Raw genomic sequence first — 23,354 nt, 5'->3', positions numbered from 1 at the left:
TGCACTGATACAAAACTTCCTGGCATATTAAAACTGTGAGCCAGACTGGAACTCAAGCCCCAAATGTTCACCTTTCACAGGAATGTGCTCTACAAGCTGAGTTATCCAAGCACTACTCATGACCCATCCTCACGGCTTTATTTCCACCAGTACGTCATCTCTTACTTTCCAAACTTCACAAAAGTTTTTCTGTGAGATTTTTGAGACTAGCTCTCCTGAAAGAAAGTATATTGTGGAGACATGGCTTAGCCACAGTTTGGAGGACGGTTTCCAGATTACAAATGAAGACTGTAACGTAACTGCTATCTTTTTCTTCTGTTAAATAACTTGAAAATCAATTTGGAAACTTCCAGCTGATAAGAAAAAAAGAGTAATTTGTTAATGTGTAAATAATGTATATTTCTATGTTAATGTGATTCTAATTTTTATGAGAGGTTTTTTGACTATACGAACTGCTGACAGGGTACTGACGGAGGTGGCATCGGCCTTGGACATTGACTTCATGAACCGAGAACAATTAAGAAAATTAACACAGTGTGACAGTGTGTTTTCATGTACTGCAAAGTGTGTGGCTGAGGGAAATATTGATGCTGCTGCTGTTTGGTTTGAACTTCATTTGGATGATGACATTGTATTGTCATCAGCTCCAGGCAGTAATAGCTGCTGGGAACAGGCAATATTCCCTGTCAAGAGACCTTTGCACATTTCCCCCAACCAAATGATAAACTTTGAGGTCAAGGTATGTAGTATTCATGTGTATATGAAGTTTTGTAAATCTAATAGTAAGTAAAATCAAACAATGGAAACTCCAGGTTGGAATATCAACAATGTAGGAAGAGGTAAATTTCTACTTACCATAAAGAAGACATGTTAAGCTGCAGACAGGCACAATTAAGACACTTACATAAAACTTACAGCCACAACCTACATCAGCAAAAGAGAAACACACAACATTCACATACATAAGCAAGCACACCTCAAGCTCACACGATCATCAACTCCAGCACATTCCAGTGCATTCCAACTTGAGATGCTGGAGTTGGCAGTCATATGTGCATGGGCTGTGCTTGGTTGTGTGTGTGAATGGTGTCTGTTTCTTGTTTGCTGATGGAGGCTGTGGCCAAAAGCCTTACATAAGTGTGTTTTAATTATGCCTGTCTAGTTTTCACGGTATAAAGACTGGTCCATAAAATTTCGGGCATGCAGCCACATAAATTCAGCTTCTTCTTCTAATATTTCAGCTGAATACTGCCCAGCCATCTTCAGAGTGAGCCAAGGTGACTAACGCTCCAGTTAGTCACTTCGGCTCACTCTGAAGATGGCTGGACGGTATTAAGCCGAAATATTGGAAGAAGAAGCTGAATTTATGAGGCTGCACGTCAGAAATTTTATGGAGCGATATTGCTTTTGTTTTGTAAATGGGGCTGAAAAACTACAAAAATAAGGTAGCATACCTTCAACTACATGTGGATTCATTATTTAGCACTAATCTGTAAGCTCAATAATGAATTGTATCTGCCTAAACTTATGATGAATTACAACTCTATTTCCACTTAAAGTAATTATTGTAATGGTATACGAAGTATCCTGACCAGGGATGGGGAATCTTCTATCCAGTTGTGAAGCATGTTTATGGTCTTTCTAATCAGGGCTAGAATGATTCCAAGCTGTAAACCCGTAATCTCCATTGTCCAGAGTAAGAGAGTGATCCTTGTATAAATGGAATGCTATACCACTATAATCCAAGTCTGGAACTGTTGCCATGTAGCAAGCTTGCATTGATCCTTATGGAGGGCAGACTGTGATCAGGTGATTACATCACATGACTTGTTTGTTGTATGCCACCTGGCATTAGATGTGACATGAAGATCTCTCTCTCTCTCTCTCTCTCTCTCTCTCTCTCTCTCTCTCTCTCTCTCTTCCCCCCCCCCCCCCCTCCCCCATCCCCAGTGTCAAAGCTGCAGTTTTGCTTCAACCAGGTTACAAGAGTCAATACGTAACATACAAATCTTGTGCTAACTATCCCATTTTTATACATTTCACGTTGTAAACTTTACAGTGAGGGAACAAAGAACCTTTATCATTTACCAAATTTTAAAAAAATAAGCTGGGTAGATATAATGTAGAAAATTTGGGCAGAAAAGTGCAGAAATTTGTACACTGATTAGTTAAAACATTATGACCACAGTCCACCACAATGTCAGTTGCCGCCTGGTGGCGCTGAAGGCATGTGACGTGGTAACAAAAGTATGTAAGTGGAGCAGATGTGTACGGGAGATCACCCTGGTGAAAATATGGGCTGCAAATGGAGAAATCCATTGATATAAGCATCTTTGGCAAAGAGCAGATTACTATGGCACAGAGCCTATGAATGGGTATCTCAAAAATGGTGAAGGTGGTTGAACGTTCTCATGCTACTGTCGTGAGCATCTACGGAAAGAGGTAGAATGACAGTGAAACTGCCACTGGGCACTAAATGGTTGGACATCCACAACACTTTATAGAATGTGGGGTCTGGAGGCTTGTCTGCTCTGTAAAATATGATAAATGTTGATTTGTGGCATCTCTGCTGAAAGAGCACAATGCTGGTGCATGCACAAGTGTTTTGGGGCACACTGTTCATCATACATTGTTGAACATGAAACTCCACAGCAGACCGCCCCTATGTGTTCACATGTTAATACAGCAACATCATTGTTTAATATTACAGTGGGAACAGCACCACTGGGATTCAGCTGTCAATCAATGGAAACTTGTTGGCTCTTCGGGTGAATCACATTTTTGCTACACTTTGGTCTTCTCCACAAATGCTATCATCGAGGTGAATGCAGCTCAAAACGTGCAGTGCACCATGGTCACTGGCTGATAGGAGCAGTATTAGGCTACTCTCCTGCACTTACATGGACCTGTGCAGTAATTGAAGACACGCTGACAGCTGTGAACCACCTGCATCCCTTCGTGCTTGGTGTCGTCCACGACAGCGATGTCATCTTTCAGCAGTATAATTGTCCGTGTCTCAGAGCCATAACTGTTGTACAGTGGTTTGAGGAGCATTATAGTGAACTCGTGTTAATGTCAAGTCGATCAAAGTCATATGATGTAAATCCCGTGGAACCCATCTGGGTTGCTATCAGGCACTGTTACCATGTATCAGATCAGCAGTGCATATCTGAATTACATAACATGTGTGTACACATCTAATGCCACATACCTCCACAAACCTACAAACCAACTGTCGGACCCTGATATGCAGATTCAGTGATGTATTTTATCCCAAAGATGGAGAAACAAGCTGTTAAGCAGGTGATCATAATGTTTGGCTTATCATTGTACTTATTATCAGACTAATGATTGATGGGACCAATTACCTTGCTGTTTGGTCATCCCGCCTCCCCTCCCCCTCCCCCCAAATGATCCAACCAACTAATGATTGACAGTTTGTTTTATATTCAGAGAAAATCTGTCATGACCAGGGAAAATTTTGTTTATAGGTCATTTTATAAGTAGAAGACATTCTGATGATAGTTCGTGGTGGGCATGCCTGTGCAAACTGCAAGATGGCGATCCAGTAGACAGGATACTTGGGAAATATAATGCTTCTGGACCCAAATGGCCACTGAGTTATCACTTCAATGTCAGCCAGAGTGCCAGTATGCAATTACCACTTGTCAATAAGCCAAGAAGACTAAAGTTTCAGCCTGCACTCATGGTAGGAAAAAGGGACTTGGCTATTAGATGGAAAATAAGATGGCCATATGGAGACAGAATGTTCTAGCAGGCCAGAAAGATAATGCAGGGCATCATGTGCAGTCATTGCCAATAGAAAAAGACCCTCAACATAGCGTATAGAAGGGCAGCCATTGCCCTAAAAATCAGAGAGAGTAACTGGCCAGTGAAGCGGAGGCAGGAGGCAGCGGCATTGGTTGATGGTAGCAGGCACTGATGGAACAGTAGCACTTAATCCACTCTGAATGGCACAACTATATCTGACAGATAAATTTTAGTATATCCATTATGGATGACGAACTGCAACTTTGGTTTAAATTGGTGATTTATCTGGGTATAAATATGTGACCAGTCACTTTTTTTGTATTTTAGATATGATACATTGTACTATTAATGACATGTGGATGACACAATAATACTTTTCAATGATTGAAAAGAAGAACTAAATAACCTAGCAGATGAAATGAATGAAATGCACCCAAACGTCAAATTCACTTTTGAACATCAGACAGTTGAAGGAATTAATTTCCGTGATATGACTATTTACAGTCACAGTAATAAGCATGCTTTCCAAATATATAGAAAAGCCACTAACACTTATTGCCACAGACAATACCTCATGCCACCTGAATCAATATAAAACACTTTCTTCAGGTCATCTGTAAACCACATGCTTCGCATCCCCATCAGTGAACCAGATGAATGTAATGAAATTAACATACTTAAATCTATAGCCCAAAATAATGAGTATAACACCTTTATAAATACCCAAATTGAAAAATACAAAGCAAACTTAAGCAACCACCATCACCCTTAGAAGATAAGAAAGAAATGCCAAAACTTGACAGATTTGTGGTCCTTGGCAAAGTGTCATACAAACATGCAAATCTTTTCAGACAATATGATATAAAAATATTCTTCTACACAGACAGTAAACTACAGAGTAAAATGATTTACAATAATAAATCCACTGAAGAGTAGCATCAAAAGTCTGGCATATACAAAGTCACATGCTTCAGTTCTTGCTTTTGTATAGGACAAACAGGTAGAAATTTTGCAATCCACTACAAAGAATACTGGATACCCTTTGACTCAAAAACTAAAATAAGTCCAGCATTGCATAACATATTGCTCATCATGAACACTTTGTTGGTGATATCAATAACAATCATTTTGTTCTACACATTACCTAAAAAGGGTTACAGATGGATCTCCTTGAACAATTAGAGATTTACATTCACAAGGTAAAATCACCTCAAAAAATCCTTAACAAACAAACTGAATGCAGAACTCTTTCTTCCAGAAATTGCAAGACATCCTGGCACAAAAACACCAAGAAAGATAATAACAAGACATATTCATCCTGGTGCATACATTTTATTCTCTTAGTCATATAACAACTGTGGAATTCTATAATTCATTCACTCTTTAATTACATAGTAAATAGTTTGCTCTATTTTGTTTACCTTTTGTGTACCTTTTTAATCCAGATTACTTGCATATTGTGAATATATAAGAACATGCCTGCAGTTAGCAAGACTCACATAAATATACTATCTGTATTTGTAAATATTTATTTTGTAATGCAATGCATCTCATGTCAAAGGTCGTGGTGTAGCAAAATGTTATATCTATTGTATACATATCCCGTGTATTTCCATCCAGTGTTACCATTCTGTAAATAAACGTGAAACCAAGTGTTGCTAAATACTGTGTATATTTGTGTGTCACCTGACAATGTACACTATGGGAATGGATTTACTGTGGATACCACATAGCAGTGCACTATAAGTACTCAAAACATAACAGCATTTCCATTCCATAAATGTTTCATTACTGATAACTAAATTTCCATCATTTTTGCCAGCCCCATCATTTCAGCACCTGGTTACACTTGGTCCATGGTATAATATTCCTGTAACACTTCCACCCGATGATGAGCCCACAGTGGCTCAAAAACTAGTTAATGGTATAATAAATCGTATCTAAAATCCAGAAAAGCAGTTGGTTCCATATTTATACCCAGATAAATGACAAATGTTATGTAAATAACAAGGTTACAAGTTTTGTGAAAAGGATAGTTGCTACTCATCATATAGTGAAGATGCTGAGACGCAGACAGGAACAAAAAAAGACTGTCAAACAAAGCTCTTGGCCAAACAGGCCTTCATCAGAATTAGACAAAAAAGCCTCATGAGTGTGTGTGTTTTGTCTAATCCTGAAGAAGGTCTGTTTGGCTGAAAGATTTGTTTGACGACCTTTTTGTTGGGCCTATCTGTGACTCAGCATCTTCACTATATGGTGAGTGGCAACTATCCTTTTCATAATATTGTCATTATTCCAACCTGGGTTTTCCAAGCTTACAAGTTTCTTGTAAGTGTTTCATTGAATAGTGTTTTACAGAGACAGCCTGTCTTTGTATCAAATAGCAGTGGAGCAGATTTCATTTGAGAGTAGAAATAAGTTGCTAAATAGTATTTGTGTTCTGTGATTTAGACCAGTGGCCATAGATATAATAATTAGCACAAGTGCCCATTGCTTTAGTAGTTAGGCCAAGGGTCCTCTGATTCAATAGATGACAGGACAAGTGTCAACAACAGCACTTGCCTCTGTGTTAGGCACCCCAGGTAGTGCATTTAATAGTGATTAGAACAAGAAGCAACACGGTTCTTGTCCCTTTATAGTGGGAGGCCCATGTTTAATAGGATAGAATCATAGTGAAAAGGGTTCTGGCTGATGTATGTGTGTTGGTGGATTTGTTGATCAAACACCATGTACATAAATATTTCTAATGGCAAATAAACTTGTTTAAAAAGAGTTCATATCATCTTGCTACCTTGGTAGTTCACCATCCCTGTCAAACATTCTTCTCTGTTTCTAGTGCCAACCTTAAAAAACCAAGGCGGTTCTGCTCCCTCTCGACTTTGTAAAAAAAATTAATTAGGGAAAAGCACAACATAACAGTATTGTCATCAACATTGCGATTGCACCATGCAGGCAACACCAACACTGTATTGGTAGCTTGGACCTGTGCTAGGGTGCAATAAGCCTGTAATTTTCCAGTATTCAAGTAATTATTTGAGTTCAGCCCTACTTAACCCTGAGTAAAATGATATGTCTGTTCCATTTGATATGTATACACTTTGTTTCTTGTAAATGTGTAACTTTAATAATTGAAGTCTAAGTCTACCATGTATTTATGTTTAATGAATTTAAAACTACAATTTAAATAATATAGAAAGAAACTTCCACACGGTAAAAATATATTAAAAACAAAGATTCCAAGACTTACCAAGCGGGAAAGCGCCGGTAGACAGGCACAATAAAATAACACACAAAAACACACACAAAATTTCTAGCTTTCGCAACCAACGGTTGCTTCTTCAGGAAAGAGAGAAGGAGAGGGAAAGACAAAAGGATGTGGGTTTTAAGGGAGAGGGTAAGGAGTCATTCCAATCCCGGGAGCAGAAAGACTTACCTCAGGGGGAAAAAAGGATAGGTATATACTCGCGTGCGCACACACACACACACACACACACACACACACACACACACACACACACACACACACACACATCCATCCATACATCACTTCCTTTCACGCCGATCACCTGCCACCCTACCAAAAACCTCTTTCCTCGTCACCTTAGCCGGCTTCATCCTGACCCACAACTTCTTCACTTTTGAAGGCCAGACATACCAACAATTAAAGGGAACAGCCATGGGTACCAGGATGGCCCCCTCGTATGCCAACCTATTTATGGGTCACTTAGAGGAAGCCTTCTTGGTTACCCAAGCCTGCCAACCCAAAGTTTGGTACAGATTTATTGATGACATCTTCATGATCTGGACTCACAGTGAAGAACAACTCCAGAATTTCCTCTCCAACCTCAACTCCTTTGGTTCCATCAGATTCACCTGGTCCTACTCCAAATCCCATGCCACTTTCCTAGACGTTGACCTCCATCTGTCCAATGGCCAGCTGCACACATCCGTCCACATCAAACCCACCAACAAACAACAGTACCTCCATTATGACAGCTGCCACCCATTCCATATCAAACGGTCCCTTCCCTACAGCCTAGGCCTTCATGGCAAACGAATCTGCTCCAGTCCTGAATCCCTCGACCATTACACCAACAACCTGAAAACAGCTTTCGCATCCCGCAACTACCCTCCCAACCTGGTACAGAAGCAGATAACCAGAGCCACTTCCTCATCCCCTCAAACCCAGAACCTCTCACAGAAGAACCCCAAAAGTGCCCCACTTGTGACAGAATACTTCCCGGGACTGGATCATACCTTGAATGTGGCTCTCCAGCAGGCATACGACTTCCTAAAATCCTGCCCCGAAATGAGATCCATCCTTCATGAAATCCTCCCCACTCCACCAAGAGTGTCTTTCCGCCGTCCACCTAACCTTCATAACCTCTTGGTTCATCCCTATGAAATCCCCAAACCACCTTCCCTACCCTCTGGCTCCTACCCTTGCAATCGCCCCCGGTGTAAAACCTGTCCTATGCATCCTCCCACCACCACCTACTCCAGTCCTGTAACCCGGAAGGTGTACACGATCAAAGGGAGAGCCACGTGTGAAAGCACCCACGTGATTTACCAACTGACCTGCCTGCACTGTGACGCTTTCTATGTGGGAATGACCAGCAACAAACTGTCCATTCGCATGAATGGACACAGGCAGACAGTGTTTGTTGGTAATGAGGATCACCCTGTGGCTAAACATGCCTTGATGCACGGCCAGCACATCTTGGCACAGTGTTACACCGTCCGAGTTATCTGGATACTTCCCACCAACACCAACCTATCCGAACTCCGGAGATGGGAACTCGCCCTTCAGTATATCCTCTCCTCTCGATATCCGCCAGGCCTCAACCTCCGCTAATTTCAAGTTGCCGCCGCTCATACCTCACCTGTCTTTCAACAACTTCTTTGCCTCTGTACTTCCGCCTCGACTGACATCTCTGCCCTTACTCTTTGCCTTTAAATATGTCTGCTTGTGTCTGTGTATGTGCGGATGGATATGTGTGTGTGTGCGAGTGTGTGCGAGTGTACACCTGTCCTTTTTTTCCCCTAAGGGAAGTCTTTCTGCTCCCGGGATTGGAATGACTCCTTACCCTCTCCCTTAAAACCCACATCCTTTCATCTTTCCCTCTCCTTCCTGAAGAAGCAACCATCGGTTGCGAAAGCTAGTAATTCTGTGTGTGTGTTTGTGTGTTTTGTTCATGTGCCTGTCTGCCGGCGCTTTCCCGCTTGGTAAGTCTTGGAATCTTTGTTTTTAACATACATATACAGACATATATATTGGATGTATGGATGGATATATGTGTGTGTGTGTGTGTGTGTGTGTGTGTGTGTGTGTGTGTGTGTGTGTGTGTGTGCGCGCGCGCGCGCATACCTATCCTTTTTTCCCCCTGAGGTAAGTCTTTCCGCTCCCGGGATTGGAATGACTCCTTACCCTTTCCCTTAAAACCCACATCCTTTTGTCTTTCCCTCTCCTTCTCTCTTTCCTGAAGAAGCAACCGTTGGTTGTGAAAGCTAGAAATTTTGTGTGTGTTTTAGTGTGTTGTTTTATTGTGCCTGTCTACCGGCGCTTTCCCGCTTGGTAAGTCTTGGAATCTTTGTTTTTAATAAACTACAATTTAATGTTTAATGTCATTTGACAATCTGTTATCATAATGCTATCTGACTGCATATTTGTTCATCATGGTATGACATTAAGAGCAATGGCCTCATCACTTTTCCACATTTTATTGTGTGTTGTACTGTAATTAAGAATGATACACATTAATGGGAATTGATTTGTTATTCCAGTTAATGTGTGAATTTGAAACAAAGGTTAAAATTTGATTTTTATTAATGTGAATTCAAATTTCTAGCTTTCCGGAAGAAAACTGTGTGTTGACATCAGCGTAACTGATGAAATTGAGGTCATACAATCAAACAATACTCAGGAATTGGAGCACAATCTATCAGTGCAACAAGACGATCTGCAGGCATCAACTTCTGAAATTCATGAAATGTTAAATGCAGTGCAGTTACAGCATGATGGGAACATACATGTTTCACAAGAGCTTGTGAAGAGCCTTAATGATTCTCACTGGATAAGTGCAGTGAGAAATGTGTGCAAGATGACTGAAGTGGTTTGCAGCCAAAAAGTACTAGATATGTCACATTTTCCTATGGTGGGTCTGAGTTTACTTGAAGAACAAAAAGATAATCCATCTAACAAAGACAGCAGTCTGGTTTGTATAACACGAATACCTGGTGATGAATTAGCAATTAGGACATGGGCAAAAATTCATGGAATAAACAATTCTCTCATAAAATGCATACGTGACCATGAGATCAGTGATTTAGAGTCAAGTGGACAAACATTTGATCTCATTATGACTCAACCCTTTGAAACAACTGGTGAGCTGAGAGAGAAAACATTTAATTCACTGAGCACAATCAGGTAAGCATTCCGTGTCATTTTGCATGGGATAGTTAAACTTGGTAGTATGTGACCAAACACACATTACAAAGCTGCACATAACAGATACTGGTGCAAAAATGTGCCCAACTGTACATTTTCAAACAGAGTAATGACAGATGTGTGGACACTCTTAACACTGGAATGTTTACTTTCTTTCACCTTCATGAATATGTGTCTGAGAGGTCATGGTTTTGAATCCCAGAAGTTTTTCTCTAATTTTTTTCCACATCTTCATATACATGCTCGTGTTTTTGCTCCACTGTTGTGTGTGTAATTCACTAATTGTTAGATGTTGTATGATGTGCTGTTGCACATTTTCACCATAAAATTTTCTCTTCATTCAAGATAGCTGAATGTGTTGACCATAGATGTTGCATCAAATTTTGTTGAAAGATTGGAGATTTTCAAAGGTAAATAATTTGTAAGGTTTGCCAGAACTTAAGAGAAGGTGGAATCAGTGAAATGCAAATGAAGTAATAATTCAATGGATTTGAAAACTGACAATCAGCGTAGTTACTGATGAGAGGGTACAAAATCTGAAACAGGATATATCTATTTGAACATCAAGCAAATTGATGAAGAGGCTGGGGTCAGCAAAGGTTCTAGGCCAGTAATTTTGCATGAGGATTTGACCATTCTGTGATTGATTTCCAAACAGTTCACTTTCATGATATTTTTTTTTATTTATGCTAGAATGGTGAAAAGAAATTTGCTAGTGTCAAACATTGGCCTTAATTTGAGGAAGAAATATCTGAGAATATACCTTTGGAGCACAGCACCGTATGGAAGTAAATCATGGAGTGGGGAGGAGGGGGACCATAGAAGAAGAGAATGAAAACTTTGACATGCGGTGCTATACATGGATGTTGAAAAATTAGGTGGACTGAGAAGACAACAAGGCCCCCGGAGTAGACAACATTCCATTGGAACTACTGACGGCCTTGGGAGAGCCAGTCCTAACAAAACTCTACCACCTGGTGAGCAAGATGTATGAAACAGGCGAAATACCCTCAGACTTCAAGAAGAATATAATAATTCCAATCCCAAAGAAAGCAGGTGTTGACAGATGTGAAAATTACCGAACAATCAGTTTAATAAGCAACAGCTCCAAAATACTAACACGAATTCATTACAGACGAATGGAAAAACTAGTAGAAGCCGACCTCGGGGAAGATCAGTTTGGATTCCGTAGAAATACTGGAACACGTAAGGCAATACTGACCTTACGACTTACCTTAGATGAAGGAAAGGCAAACACATGTTTCTAGCATTTGTAGACTTAGAGGAAGCTTTTGACAATGTTGACTGGAATACTTTATTTCAAATTCTAAAGGTGGCAGGGGTAAAATACAGGGAGCGAAAGGCTATTTACAATTTGCACAGAAACCAGACGGCAGTTATAAGAGTCGAGGGACATGAAAGGGAAGCAGTGGTTGGGAAGGGAGTAAGACAGGGTTGTAGCCTCTCACCAATCTTATTCAGTCTGTATATTGAAAAAGGAGTAAAGGAAACAAAAGAAAAATTCGGAGTAGGTATTAAAATCCATGGAGAAGAAATAAAAACTTTGAGGTTCGCCGATGACATCGTAATTCTGTCAGAGACAGCAAAGGACTTGGAAGAGCAGTTGAATGGAATGGACAGTGTCTTGAAAGGAGGGTATAAGATGAACATCAAAAAAAGCAAAACGAGGATAAAGGAATGTAGTCGAATTAAGTCAGGTGATGCTGAGGGAATTAGATTAGGAAATGAGACACTTAAAGTAGTAAAGGAGTTTTGATATTTGGGGAGCAAAACAACTGATGATGGTCGAAGTAGAAAGTATATAAAATGTAGACTGGCAATGGCAAGGAAAGCGTTTCTGAAGAAGAGAAGTTTGTTAACATCGACTATAGATTTAAGTGTCAGGAAGTCATTTCTGAAAGTATTTGTATGGAGTGTAGCCATGTATGGAAGTGAATCATGGACGATAAATAGTTTAGACAAGAAGAGAATAGAAGCTTTCGAAAGGTGGTGCTACAGAAGAATGCTGAAGATTAAATGGGTAGATCACATAACTAATGAGGAAGTATTGAATAGGATTGGGGAGAAGAGAAGTTTGTGGCACAACTTGACCAGAAGAAGGGATCGGTTGGTAGGACATGTTCTGAGGAATCAAGGGATCACCAATTTAGTATTGGAGGGCAGTGTGGAGGGTAAAAATCGTAGAGGGAGACCAAGAGATGAATACACTAAGCAGATTCAGAAGGATGTAGGTTGCAGTAGGTACTGGGAGGTGATGAAGCTTGCACAGGATAGAGTTGCATCAAACCATTTTCAGGACTGAAGACCACAACAACAACGACGAGAAGACAACATGTGATTTTCTCTGCAGAATAAACGAGGATAGAAATATGGGAAAAACACTTATCAAGATGATAGTACTTCCTTGAAGACATAAAGGAAGTAACTTCCATGATTCTAGATGGAACTGTAAACTCTAGAGGAAAAAACTGTTGGAAAACACAAACGTTTCATTATATCCAACAAACAATTGTGGAAGTTGTGTGTATGTGCCTGAGATGAAGTGATTGGTTCAGGAGTGGAAGTCATGGTGGACCACATCAGTCCAGTCAGATGACTGAGGGTTGATAAAAAAAAATCATTCTTCATTTTTATCTATTCTATATCTAAAAACAAAGATGATATAACTTACCAAACAAAAGCATTGGTTTGTTGATAGACACGCAAACAAATACAAACACACACATAAAATTCAAGCTTTCGCAACCAAAGGTTGCTTCGTCAGGAAAGAGGGAAGGAGAGGGGAAGAAGAAAGGATGTGGGTTTTAAGGGAGAGGGTAAGGAGTCATACCAATCCCGGGAGTGGAAAGACTTACCTTAGGGGGAAAAAAGGACAGGTATACACTCGCGCACAAACACATATCCATCCGCACGTATACAGACACAAGCAGACATATGTAACCCTCTACTATATTTTTATCTGTTCTGATAGAAGTGTATACTGGTCAACTGGTAAAATACAGATAATTACTTTGGTACATATACAGTGGTCACTAACATCAGAAATTATACTTTGAACTTGATAACAGTCTATTACAAGACTGAAACTCCTTTTCAGTAACAATTTCCTCCTATCTTCTACTCTTTCTTCAAAAAGGGAATCCAAGATTTATCGCTCTAGTTCCAGTTAAGTGCCTCCTGTCCCTTCCTCCCTGACTGGGTATTTGTGTTGTCCTCATCAGTTCATCATCAACATCATCATCATTATTATTCGTGACAGTGGACTGTGTAAAAAATTGGACTGCATAAAAATTGGGATTGATGACCACGCAGTTGAGTGCCCCACAAGCCAAACATCATCATCATCATCATCATCTCTCCCTCTCCATCTCCCTTTCTCTCTCTCTCTCTCTCTCTCTCTCTCTCTCTCTCTCTTCCTCTCTTCCTCTCCTGCCTTAGTAACAATAATGAGCTTGATTGATAAAAATAGGTAGCTTTTTTGCCTGTGTATTGAGGAAGGATTTTCCTGTGCTTAATCCAATAACTTTCAGCTGTCACACATCACTTAATTGAAATTGTTGATCAACAGTCAGTACTTTGTCACAATTAAAACCATTTATTCGTAGTTAATACATATCATTGTATCAAACAATCGAAACTCCAAGTAGGAGTATCAACAATGTAGGAAAAGATACTCGTAGATTGCTACTTAATGTAAAGAAGATACGTCAAGTTACAGACAGTTGCAATCAATAGACATGTACATAGAGCTTTTGGCCACAACCTTCACCAGTAAAACAAAGACTCATACACACGATCCACACACAGGCAAGCACACCTAACACACACACACACACACACACACACACACACACACACACACACACACACACACCAGCAATCTGGAGGTGGGGTGGTGGTGGTTGTTATCAATTGACTCTTGAAAGATTCAAGAAAACTTTGGACAGAAAATTTTGAAGATCTAAAAATATCTTTTCACTGTATTAGTTGCTTACAGGTGTTGATAAATATCAATGGGGATAATTGAAAATGTGTGACCCGACCAGGACTCGAACCTGGGATCTCCTGCTTATATGGCAGAAGCTCTGTCCGACTGAGCCGTCGAGGACACAGAGGATAGTGTGACTGCTGGAACTTATCTCTGGCATGCTCCCGGTGATACCCACATTTCCAACTTACTGTCCACACACTACATTTGTAGTGTCCCTGCCCACTATACTCCATACTCGCGGCAGTCAATCTACTGATTCCCATAAGTGTTTGAGCAATGTGAGTGCACCCACAATAAAGAAGATCACTGGCCGGTAAGCTGAACATGTCCAAAAGAACAGGTACCATCTTCAGAAACATTCAGTTATTGTGCAGAATACAATTCAGAACTGTTGTGTTGATTATAAGATTGAGTTCCTCAAACAAGAGATCCTGCAGAATGGATGGTATATCAATGAAAATACATAATACGTTTTTTTATACATGGGTTCTCCTGTCATATCTTGGTGAGTAGACTTTTTATCTACCCAGGTACAGAATATACAGTATGACATATGCCCTAAAAATGCAGAATTACATCAGCCCTAAGGGAGATAAGAGATTTGAAATTCTTTGTTTGTCACAGATTCTGCTAGAATAGAGGCATAAATGGTGTGTGTAGGTTACTTAGTTCATTAAAAACTTTGATCTGAAATATGATCTACAAAAAATCAACTGACCAAAGACCAAAAGCAATAAGGGCATCAAGCTCAAGAATGTACAGGACATTCTGTCAAGCAACCACATCAAATTTGAGTTGGCTCATGACTAACTGGTGTGTGGCAGAAATGTACGTAAAGTTTAAGATCAGATATGTTAGCTACCTAAACACAATGCATACTGTGGTGGCGTTCATCATTGGGTTGGATCTCAACTGCTGAAAAATTGCTTCAGAAGTGAATTTTGATGCTGGCCCAGAGTCCAGTTGAAAAGTGATATGTTGATCACCACTGATGAGACTGAACAACTACTGCCTCTCTCTTGGTATTCCTGTTGGATGCATCTTGTGTGTTACATAAACCTGTGTTTGTAACAAGGGCTGTGTAGCATTCGTGTCTCTATTGTAGAAAACTGACACCATTTACTGCCAGAACCATAAGCAGTACAAATGGTGTGGCATATGCTGTTCAAAACAGTTGAGATAATATGACAAATCAAAGTGCATTAACAATTGACTTTCCATTGTTGTAATAGTCTGGTTTATTAATACAACACTGAAAATTCCTGGAAGGAGTAAAGGTGACCATGCAGCTGAAGAATTGATAGGTTGTCTGGTGCAGAAGCTAGACTGATATTGTTGTTCATCTTTTGATTAATATCCTTCGTTAGAGCTAAGTGACTAAGAGATGCATACACACACAAATGTACATGCACGGTTGTGTTAACCCTGCTAGATGCCATTTCAGTGCATAGCAGTCTGACTGGGTTGACGGGTTGTGCCAGGAGGAGAGTAGTTGAGAAGACTGAGAGGGAGAAAGGGAAGGTGGACTTAAGGAATGTAATTGTCTGGAAGAAGAGGCAGGAAAGAAACAAGATAGAAACGTGGTACTGACGAGCTCACCTCAGCACTGTTGCCTGTGGCACACAATGTCATGGCAGAGTGGTTGGGTGGGGAGGTGTGTGTGAGGGTGGGGGGGAGGGGGGAGGAGGAGGAAAGGAAGACAAAGACTGTGGAGAGGATGTGTGGGTACAGATTAATAGAGTGTGGAGGGTGCATTGGGCACAGGGAGAAGGTGAGTTTGAGGCAGGGGCTAGGAGTTAGTAGGGTTGAGGCCAGGGGAGTTGTGAGGTTAAAGAATGTGTTGTTAGGACAATTTTCTAGTACATAATTCAGAGAAGCTGGTATTCTTGTGGCAGTGAAGGGCGACAACTGTGAAGCAGCCACTGAAGTTAAGCCCATTGTTCTCGGCAATATGCTCTGCCATTAGGCGACCTACTTTGCTGTTGACCACAGTTCAATAAAACTATTTATTTGGATGGACGAGTTAACTTGTATTTGTCACAGGGTGCAGTTAAATTTTGGAGTGTACTGACACACTTTACATATATTCTTGTTAGTGAAAAATGACTGCCTTGTTACTGTTCATGAATACATTGATCACTAGCAGTGCACATTGTTTTTCTTTATCATTTCATTCTGACAGCAGCTTTATGATTGTCTTATTGGTAATAAACTTTTTGCCTCCAGTGGAACTTCAGGAGAGAGCTGCTGAAGTCGGACACTGCTGTGGTTCAACCTCCAGAGCTTGAAAATATCACTGGTTCTTTGTGCACTGTAAAATTTAGTATTCATCACCATGTCCAAACTTACTTTGAGACTTTTTCCTTCTTTTCTGTAGGAAACTTTTAAAGAAAGAAGGCATTCTGTTGCCTAAGTCTATTTCTGTAGACTGCAAGTTAGTGCAGTCTGATTGGATTAAAAAGGTATCAGGAGTACGTGATATCAGTTGCACATGTGGGTATGATATCGCTGATTTCATCAATGAGTACCAGGTATGTTATTAACAGTTGTACATCTGGATTTTTTTTGTGCATTGCTGTGGATTATAATAACTTGTTTGATTATTTACTTTAGATTCTGGGTTTTTTAAGATAATGAATATGTTATGTGATTATTTCCAAAGTGCCACTTGAAACATGACTCAAGTTTGGTATGACAGAATGGGCTATCTGGTGAAATTACACATTTGTATACATATGAACTCAATTGACCTTTTTTTGATCATCAGTCTTCTGACTGGTTTGACGTGGCTCAACATGAATTCCTCTCCTATGCCAACCTATTCATCTTGGGGTGGCACTTATACCCAACATCCTCAATTACTTGTATACAATCCGACCTTTGAGGACCCCTACAGTTTTTACCCTCTAAAGCTTCCTCTAGTACCATTATAGTTATTCTCTGATGTCTTCACACATTTCCTATCATCTATGGGAAACCACCTCATTGGTTATCTCCTGAGTCCACTTAAGGTACAACATTCTTTCAATAGTACCGCATCTCAAATGCTTTGATTCTCTCCTTCTCAGGTTCTCCTACAGTTCATTGTTCACTCCCATTCTCAAACAGTGCTGGTTTCCAAACATAAATTCTCAGAAAATTCTTTTTCAAATTAAGGCTAATATTTGATACTAATTGCTATACCAGAATAACATAATAACATCCAAAATACTGAAATGATTTATTCACAATGATACTGGTTCGAAATAGCACTTCACAATCCATAGCAATTACACAACTCTAGTTCACATCCGAGATAGTTGAGACAGTATCCAGTTCCACAGGGTTCCTAGTACGTGCAGTCACTAGTCACAAGTATGAGGGAAGGCAGATGTGGGACTGCTGCACGATGCTGTTGCAGTGGCCCATATACCATCCTGGTAGTTCAGGAATACAGAGTATGGTGGCGCCAGGGGCCAAGTGGAGACTTGCTTCCATCTCGTGACACTGGCCCTCTAGTGATCGTCTCGAAATCGACTACGTGGGCGGTCAATGAATCTACATGCCCAGTCCGTGTGTGTTATCTTTGCAGCTGTGTGGCTGGCCATGCTTTGTGCATGTTGACACCCGCCACTGTCGGCCGGTGGCTGAGTGATGGCGGGTACCATACTCCTCCTCCCACAGAAAGCTTGAAACAGCTGCTGGTGATGTAGGAGACATCCATGGGTTCTTCATCGGATTCGTGCTGGAGAGTGGTGCACTAAGGCCGAAAATGTCCTCTGTGATGGCGAAGACAGTGAGGCTGTAAGACAAGCTGGGGCTGAGATGGCAGAGGCAGCTGGAGAGGCATCTCCTCATCCAGCCCACACATCCAGGAAGGGCATTGTGGTGCAGGTGTGATGTCTGATGCCGAAGGTTGTGCTCCTAGTGAAGGTGGCTGAGGTCCAGATGGGCCCCGGACGCCAGGCGTGGCTGAACTGCCCTCAGGGCTAGGAGACTGCAAATGGCCAGTGACCAGAGGCAGTGGCATGGCCGTGATTCCACCCACTGGAACCAGCAGGTCCATAGCAGATGGAGAAGAAATCCGGCTGTGGGCCTGCAATCCGGCCGTTGGTGAGGATCTGGCTGGCAGGCGGTCGACAGCTGTTGTGCCGACGGGGGACGGAGCTGATTAGCATGCAGGAACATGACCCTGTTCTGAATCTTGAAACGGTCCTGCTGTTGGAGAATTACACCTGGCAGCCATTTCAGTTGTTGACCGAAACCTTGAGCCTAAACGGCCATTCCAGGATGAAAATGCGGTGCTGACAGAGGTGGCACCAACCTGGGCACTGGGAACAGAAGAGTAAGGAGCGTCCTAGGCTGTTGACAGTGCAAGAGCTAGGTGGGGCTCTTGTCTCCAATTGAAGTAGACCTGTAAGAGCTGAGAAATAATGTGAGTACATTAGCCATGGAATGGTCCCGGAGATATATCCGCAGTTGTGTCTTGAAATTGTGCATCATGTGTTCTGCCCCTTCATTGGACTGGGGATGAAAAGGGAGTGTAGGAACATGGCAGATGCCGTGGTGAAGGCAGAAGGTGAGAAATTCTTGGTTGCAGAATTAAGGACCATTGTCTGTGACCATCACTTGAGGGAGGCCGTCAATGGTTGCGTTCTAAGGCAGACACAGTAATGGATGTGGTTGTAGCCATCTATGGAGAATGCTACTGCAGACCCACTGGAGATCAAGATCCTGGCCTGTGGCCTCAGCAACTGTGGAACTAGTTAGTGGGAAGGATTCTACCGCCACTTGAGCTGCTTCATCAATCTGAAAACAGAGAAGCTCTTCTTTGTCAAATTCAGAATCAGGGCCCCAGGGAAGGCACGAGAGGATGTCTGCATTAGCATGTTCTGAAATATGCTGGAAGTGAATGTCATATTGATAATGGGCCAGGAACAGTGCCCAGTGCTGCAAACGATGAGCTGTCCAGTCCAGAATTTTGGAGCATAGTTGAACAAAGCAATGAGAGGTTTGTGACCCATTATTAAGTGGAACTTAGTCCCTTACAGAAACATGTGAAATTTCTTGCGTGCAAAGACAACGGCAAGAGCCTCTTTCTCGATCTGGGAATATTTTTCCTGAGTGTTCAAAAACGTTTTAGAGACATAGGCAGTAGTGTGCTCAGAGCCACCAGGGAATCGATGTGCCAACACCCACCTCCAATGCATCTATGGGCAAGATGAGTTGCTGCCTTGAGACAAAGTGGGCAAAGCATGGGGCTGTAAGCAGTTGTGGTTTCAAGGTCTGGAAGGCAGTTTCACAAGATGTAGACCAAGTGAAAAGTTCCCCTTTTTTACAAAGGTGGGAAAGATAAGCCATGACTGTCGCTGCTGCAGGAAGGAACTTCTGGTAGTATGCCACTTTACCGAAAAAGGACTGCAGTTGCATGAGATTGGTGGGTCTAGGCAACTGGATGATTGCTTGGATGTGACGATCTAATGTCTTGATTTCTTTGCTGGAGGTCTTGTGTCCTAGATATTCAATTTCCTGCTGAAAAAAGCAAAATGTGTCTCTGCGACAGTGGAGGTTATTGTTACAGAGAACCTGGAAGAGTTGTCGAAGATTCTGGAGGTGGTCGTCCATAGTACATCCTGTTGCAAGCACATCATCAAGGTTCTTGACACAGCCTCTGACTGAATTGACCAATTGTTCAAGAAAGTGCTGGAAAATGGCTGGTGTGCTTGCAATGCCATACATGAGGCACTTGAGGTGATACAGGCCATGTGGAGTATTGAGTGTGAGGAACACCTGAGAAGCATCATCCAAGGGTAACTGCAGATACGCCTCTGATAAATCAGTCTTGGAGAAATATTTGCATCATGGAGTTTCACCAATATTTCTTCTGTACGAGATAGCGGGTATATGTCGATTTCCGATTGGGAGTTGATGGTCACTTTAAAATCACCACACAAATGAAGTTTTCCAGATGATTTCCTTATGATGGCAACAGGATTGGCCCATGGAGTGGAGGATATGGGCTACAGGACACCTTCTGCAGTGAGACAATCTAGTTCTTGCTTGACAAGATTGCGGAAAATGATAGGGATTGGACAGACATGAAAATACGAGGACGTGCACCAGGCATCAGGGAAACATGTGCCAGAAAATTGCATGCTTTTCCCAATTCCTCGCGGAAGATATCTTGGTATTCATGACAAAGCTCTTCCAGGCTAGCATATCATACTTTGTCAGAAATCAGATTGACAGAGTCCTTGGCGGAAAATCCGAAGGCACGAAAGGTGTCGGGGCCTAAAAGGTTGGCGGTAGTACCGCTGTTGACTATCAAGTATGTGGTCATCAATGTTACGCCACGATGAGTTGTAGGAAGATCAACCTGACCCAGGAGAGGAATGCTGAGTTTTTTTGTAGGCCACTAGCCTGCAAGAGAAAGTCTGCAACAGGGGATCTCCAAGATTAACATAAGTTGCATAATTGATCAAGCTAGCTGTTGCTCCAGGGTTGACCTGTGATTTTAGTGGCCTGTTGTGAATGGAGATGTCCAGGAACAATTTATTGCAAGTGTCCTGGACCTCAATAGAGGAAATCTGATTCATGCCCATCGGAGTGGTACGAGAATCTTTCATGGGCCTGGATTTAGCAGAACGACACACTGAAAGCAAGTGACTTTGTAAGGTACACAGAGAGCAGTAGTCCCAACAATTTGGATAGTTGTCCCTGTCATGTTATTTGTAGCAGTCCAGACAAGACAGAAGTCAGGGCGGAGTCCACTGGCAAGAAAAGTGGCCAGGCTTCTACCGAGATCGGGACGGGCGTGCAGGATGACGGTCGGGGTGGAAGGTGGCAACGTCTGCATCGTCAGTGGATGTATTAGGGACCCTCAGGACGATGGGGCAGGAGGGCATGGACAGCAGCAATCTCCACCCAAGTCTCCAATTTTTGGCTTGCAGTGCGCGAGACTTCAAATGTTTGACCCAGTTCTAATACTTTGTCTAACGAGGGATCCTCAAGATGAAGGGTGTTATGCTGGAATTCTCTGTCCAGTGCACAATAAATAATTGTATCACGGATCATTTCCTCAGCATATGAGTCCTTATACTTGGCAGTGATGAAATGGCATTTGCGGTTGAGACCTTGTAATTCAACTGCCCACTGGTGATATGATTGTGACACCTGCTTTTTGCGTTGGTAGAAAACCACTCGCGAGGAAACAATGTGTGTGTGGCACTGGTAAAATTGCGTCAACAAGACACATATCTCTGGAAATGATAACTCCAAAGGAGTGAACCATGGAGAAAACAGTAGACCATCGGTGTAGACCAGGATAGAAACAGAATTCCTGGAAGTGTTCCTTCAGTCTTGTTTCATATGATTCCCACTCTTCAAGGGCTTCATCAAAAGAAGGTGTGGCAAGAATTTGATGAATTGATTGTTGATGTAGTACACTGGTGAGAAGAGGCTGTAGAGTGGCCATGAGTTATTGCTGGTTCTCCGCCTGTTACTGGATTAACCGTATGATGAGTGTTTCCAGAGATGTTGGTTCTTATTGACTCATCACCATTTTATTGTGTTATAGCAGAATAACACAATAATATCCATAATACTTAAGTGATTTATTCACAACGATACTGGTTCACAAAATACTGGTTCACAATAGCACTTCACAATCCATAGCAGTTACACAAGTCTAGGGACTCCAGTTCACGTCTAAGGTAATTGAGGCAGTATCCTAAGTTCACAGTATTCCTAGTACATGTGGCCACTAGTCACAAGTATGAGTGAAGGCAGGTGTGGGACTGCTGTGCAGTGCTGTTGCAGTGGCTTATATACCATCCTAGTAGTCTGGGAATACAGCATGTGGTGGCACCAGGGGCCGAGTGGAGACTCGCTTCCATCTCGTGACACCGGCCCTTTAGTGGTCATCTGACAATGAACTATGCGGGGAATCTACACTCCTGGAAATTGAAATAAGAACACCGTGAATTCATTGTCCCAAGAAGGGGAAATTTTATTGACTCATTCCTGGGGTCAGATACATCACATGATCACACTGACAGAACCACAGGCACATAGACACAGGCAACAGAGCATGCACAATGTCGGCACTAGTACAGTGTATATCCACCTTTCGCAGCAATGCAGGCTGCTATTCTCCCATGGAGACGATCGTAGAGATGCTGGATGTAGTCTTGTGGAACGGCTTGCCATGCCATTTCCACCTGGCGCCTCAGTTGGACCAGCGTTCGTGCTGGACGTGCAGACCACGTGAGACGACGCTTCATCCAGTCCCAAACATGCTCAATGCGGGACAGATCCGGAGATCTTGCTGGCCAGGGTAGTTGACTTACACCTTCTAGAGCACGTTGGGTGGCACGGGATACATGCGGACGTGCATTGTCCTGTTGGAACAGCAAGTTCCCTTGCCGGTCTAGGAATGGTAGAACGATGGGTTCGATGACGGTTTGGATGTACCGTGCACTATTCAGTGTCCCCTCGACGATCACCAGAGGTGTACGGCCAGTGTAGGAGATCGCTCCCCACACCATGATGCCGGGTGTTGGCCCTGTGTGCCTCGGTCGTATGCAGTCCTGATTGTGGCGCTCACCTGCATGGCGCCAAACACGCATACGACCATCATTGGCACCAAGGCAGAAGCGACTCTCATCGCTGAAGACGACACATCTCCATCCGTCCCTCCATTCATGCCTGTCGCGACACCACTGGAGCCGGGCTGCACGATGTTGGGGCGTGATCGGAAGACGGCCTAACGGTGTGCGGGACTGTAGCCCAGCTTCATGGAGACGGTTGCGAATGGTCCTCGCCGATACCCCAGGAGCAACAGTGTCCCTAATTTGCTGGGAAGTGGTGGTGCGGTCCCCTACAGCACTGCGTAGGATCCTACGGTCTTGGCGTGCGTCCGTGCATCGCTGTGGTCCGGTCCCAGGTCGACGGGCACGTGCACCTTCCGCCGACCACTGGCGACAACATCGATGTACTGTGGAGACCTCACGCCCCACGTGTTGAGCAATTCGGCGGTACATCCACCCGGCCTCCCGCATGCCATCTATATGCCCTCGCTCAAAGTCCGTCAACTGCACATACGGTTCACGTCCACGCTGTCGCGGCATGCTACCAGTGTTAAAG

At 42.4% G+C, this 23,354-nt stretch overlaps 1 protein-coding gene across 5 annotated transcripts in view; it reads left to right on the top strand.

The window, feature by feature from the left end:
* The window catches only part of LOC126278351 (protein arginine N-methyltransferase 9-like), a 111,916-nt gene that overhangs the window by 60,430 nt on the left and 28,132 nt on the right, over positions 1-23,354 (top strand). For 4 of the 5 annotated variants that reach the window (XM_049978404.1, XM_049978400.1, XM_049978403.1 and 1 more), the window contains 3 exons: positions 463-739; positions 9,621-10,198; positions 16,609-16,762. In XM_049978404.1, the coding sequence (XP_049834361.1) occupies positions 463-739; positions 9,621-10,198; positions 16,609-16,762 (1,009 nt within the window). The remainder of the gene's footprint in view (positions 1-462; positions 740-9,620; positions 10,199-16,608; positions 16,763-23,354) is intronic. The other variant, XM_049978405.1, reaches the window with a different exon arrangement.

This window comes from Schistocerca gregaria, chromosome 6 (assembly GCF_023897955.1).
Source record: "Schistocerca gregaria isolate iqSchGreg1 chromosome 6, iqSchGreg1.2, whole genome shotgun sequence".
NCBI lineage: Eukaryota > Metazoa > Arthropoda > Insecta > Orthoptera > Acrididae > Schistocerca > Schistocerca gregaria.
The sequence above is the reverse complement of the archived record's forward strand: the minus strand, read 5'-3'. Positions and strand labels throughout refer to the sequence as shown.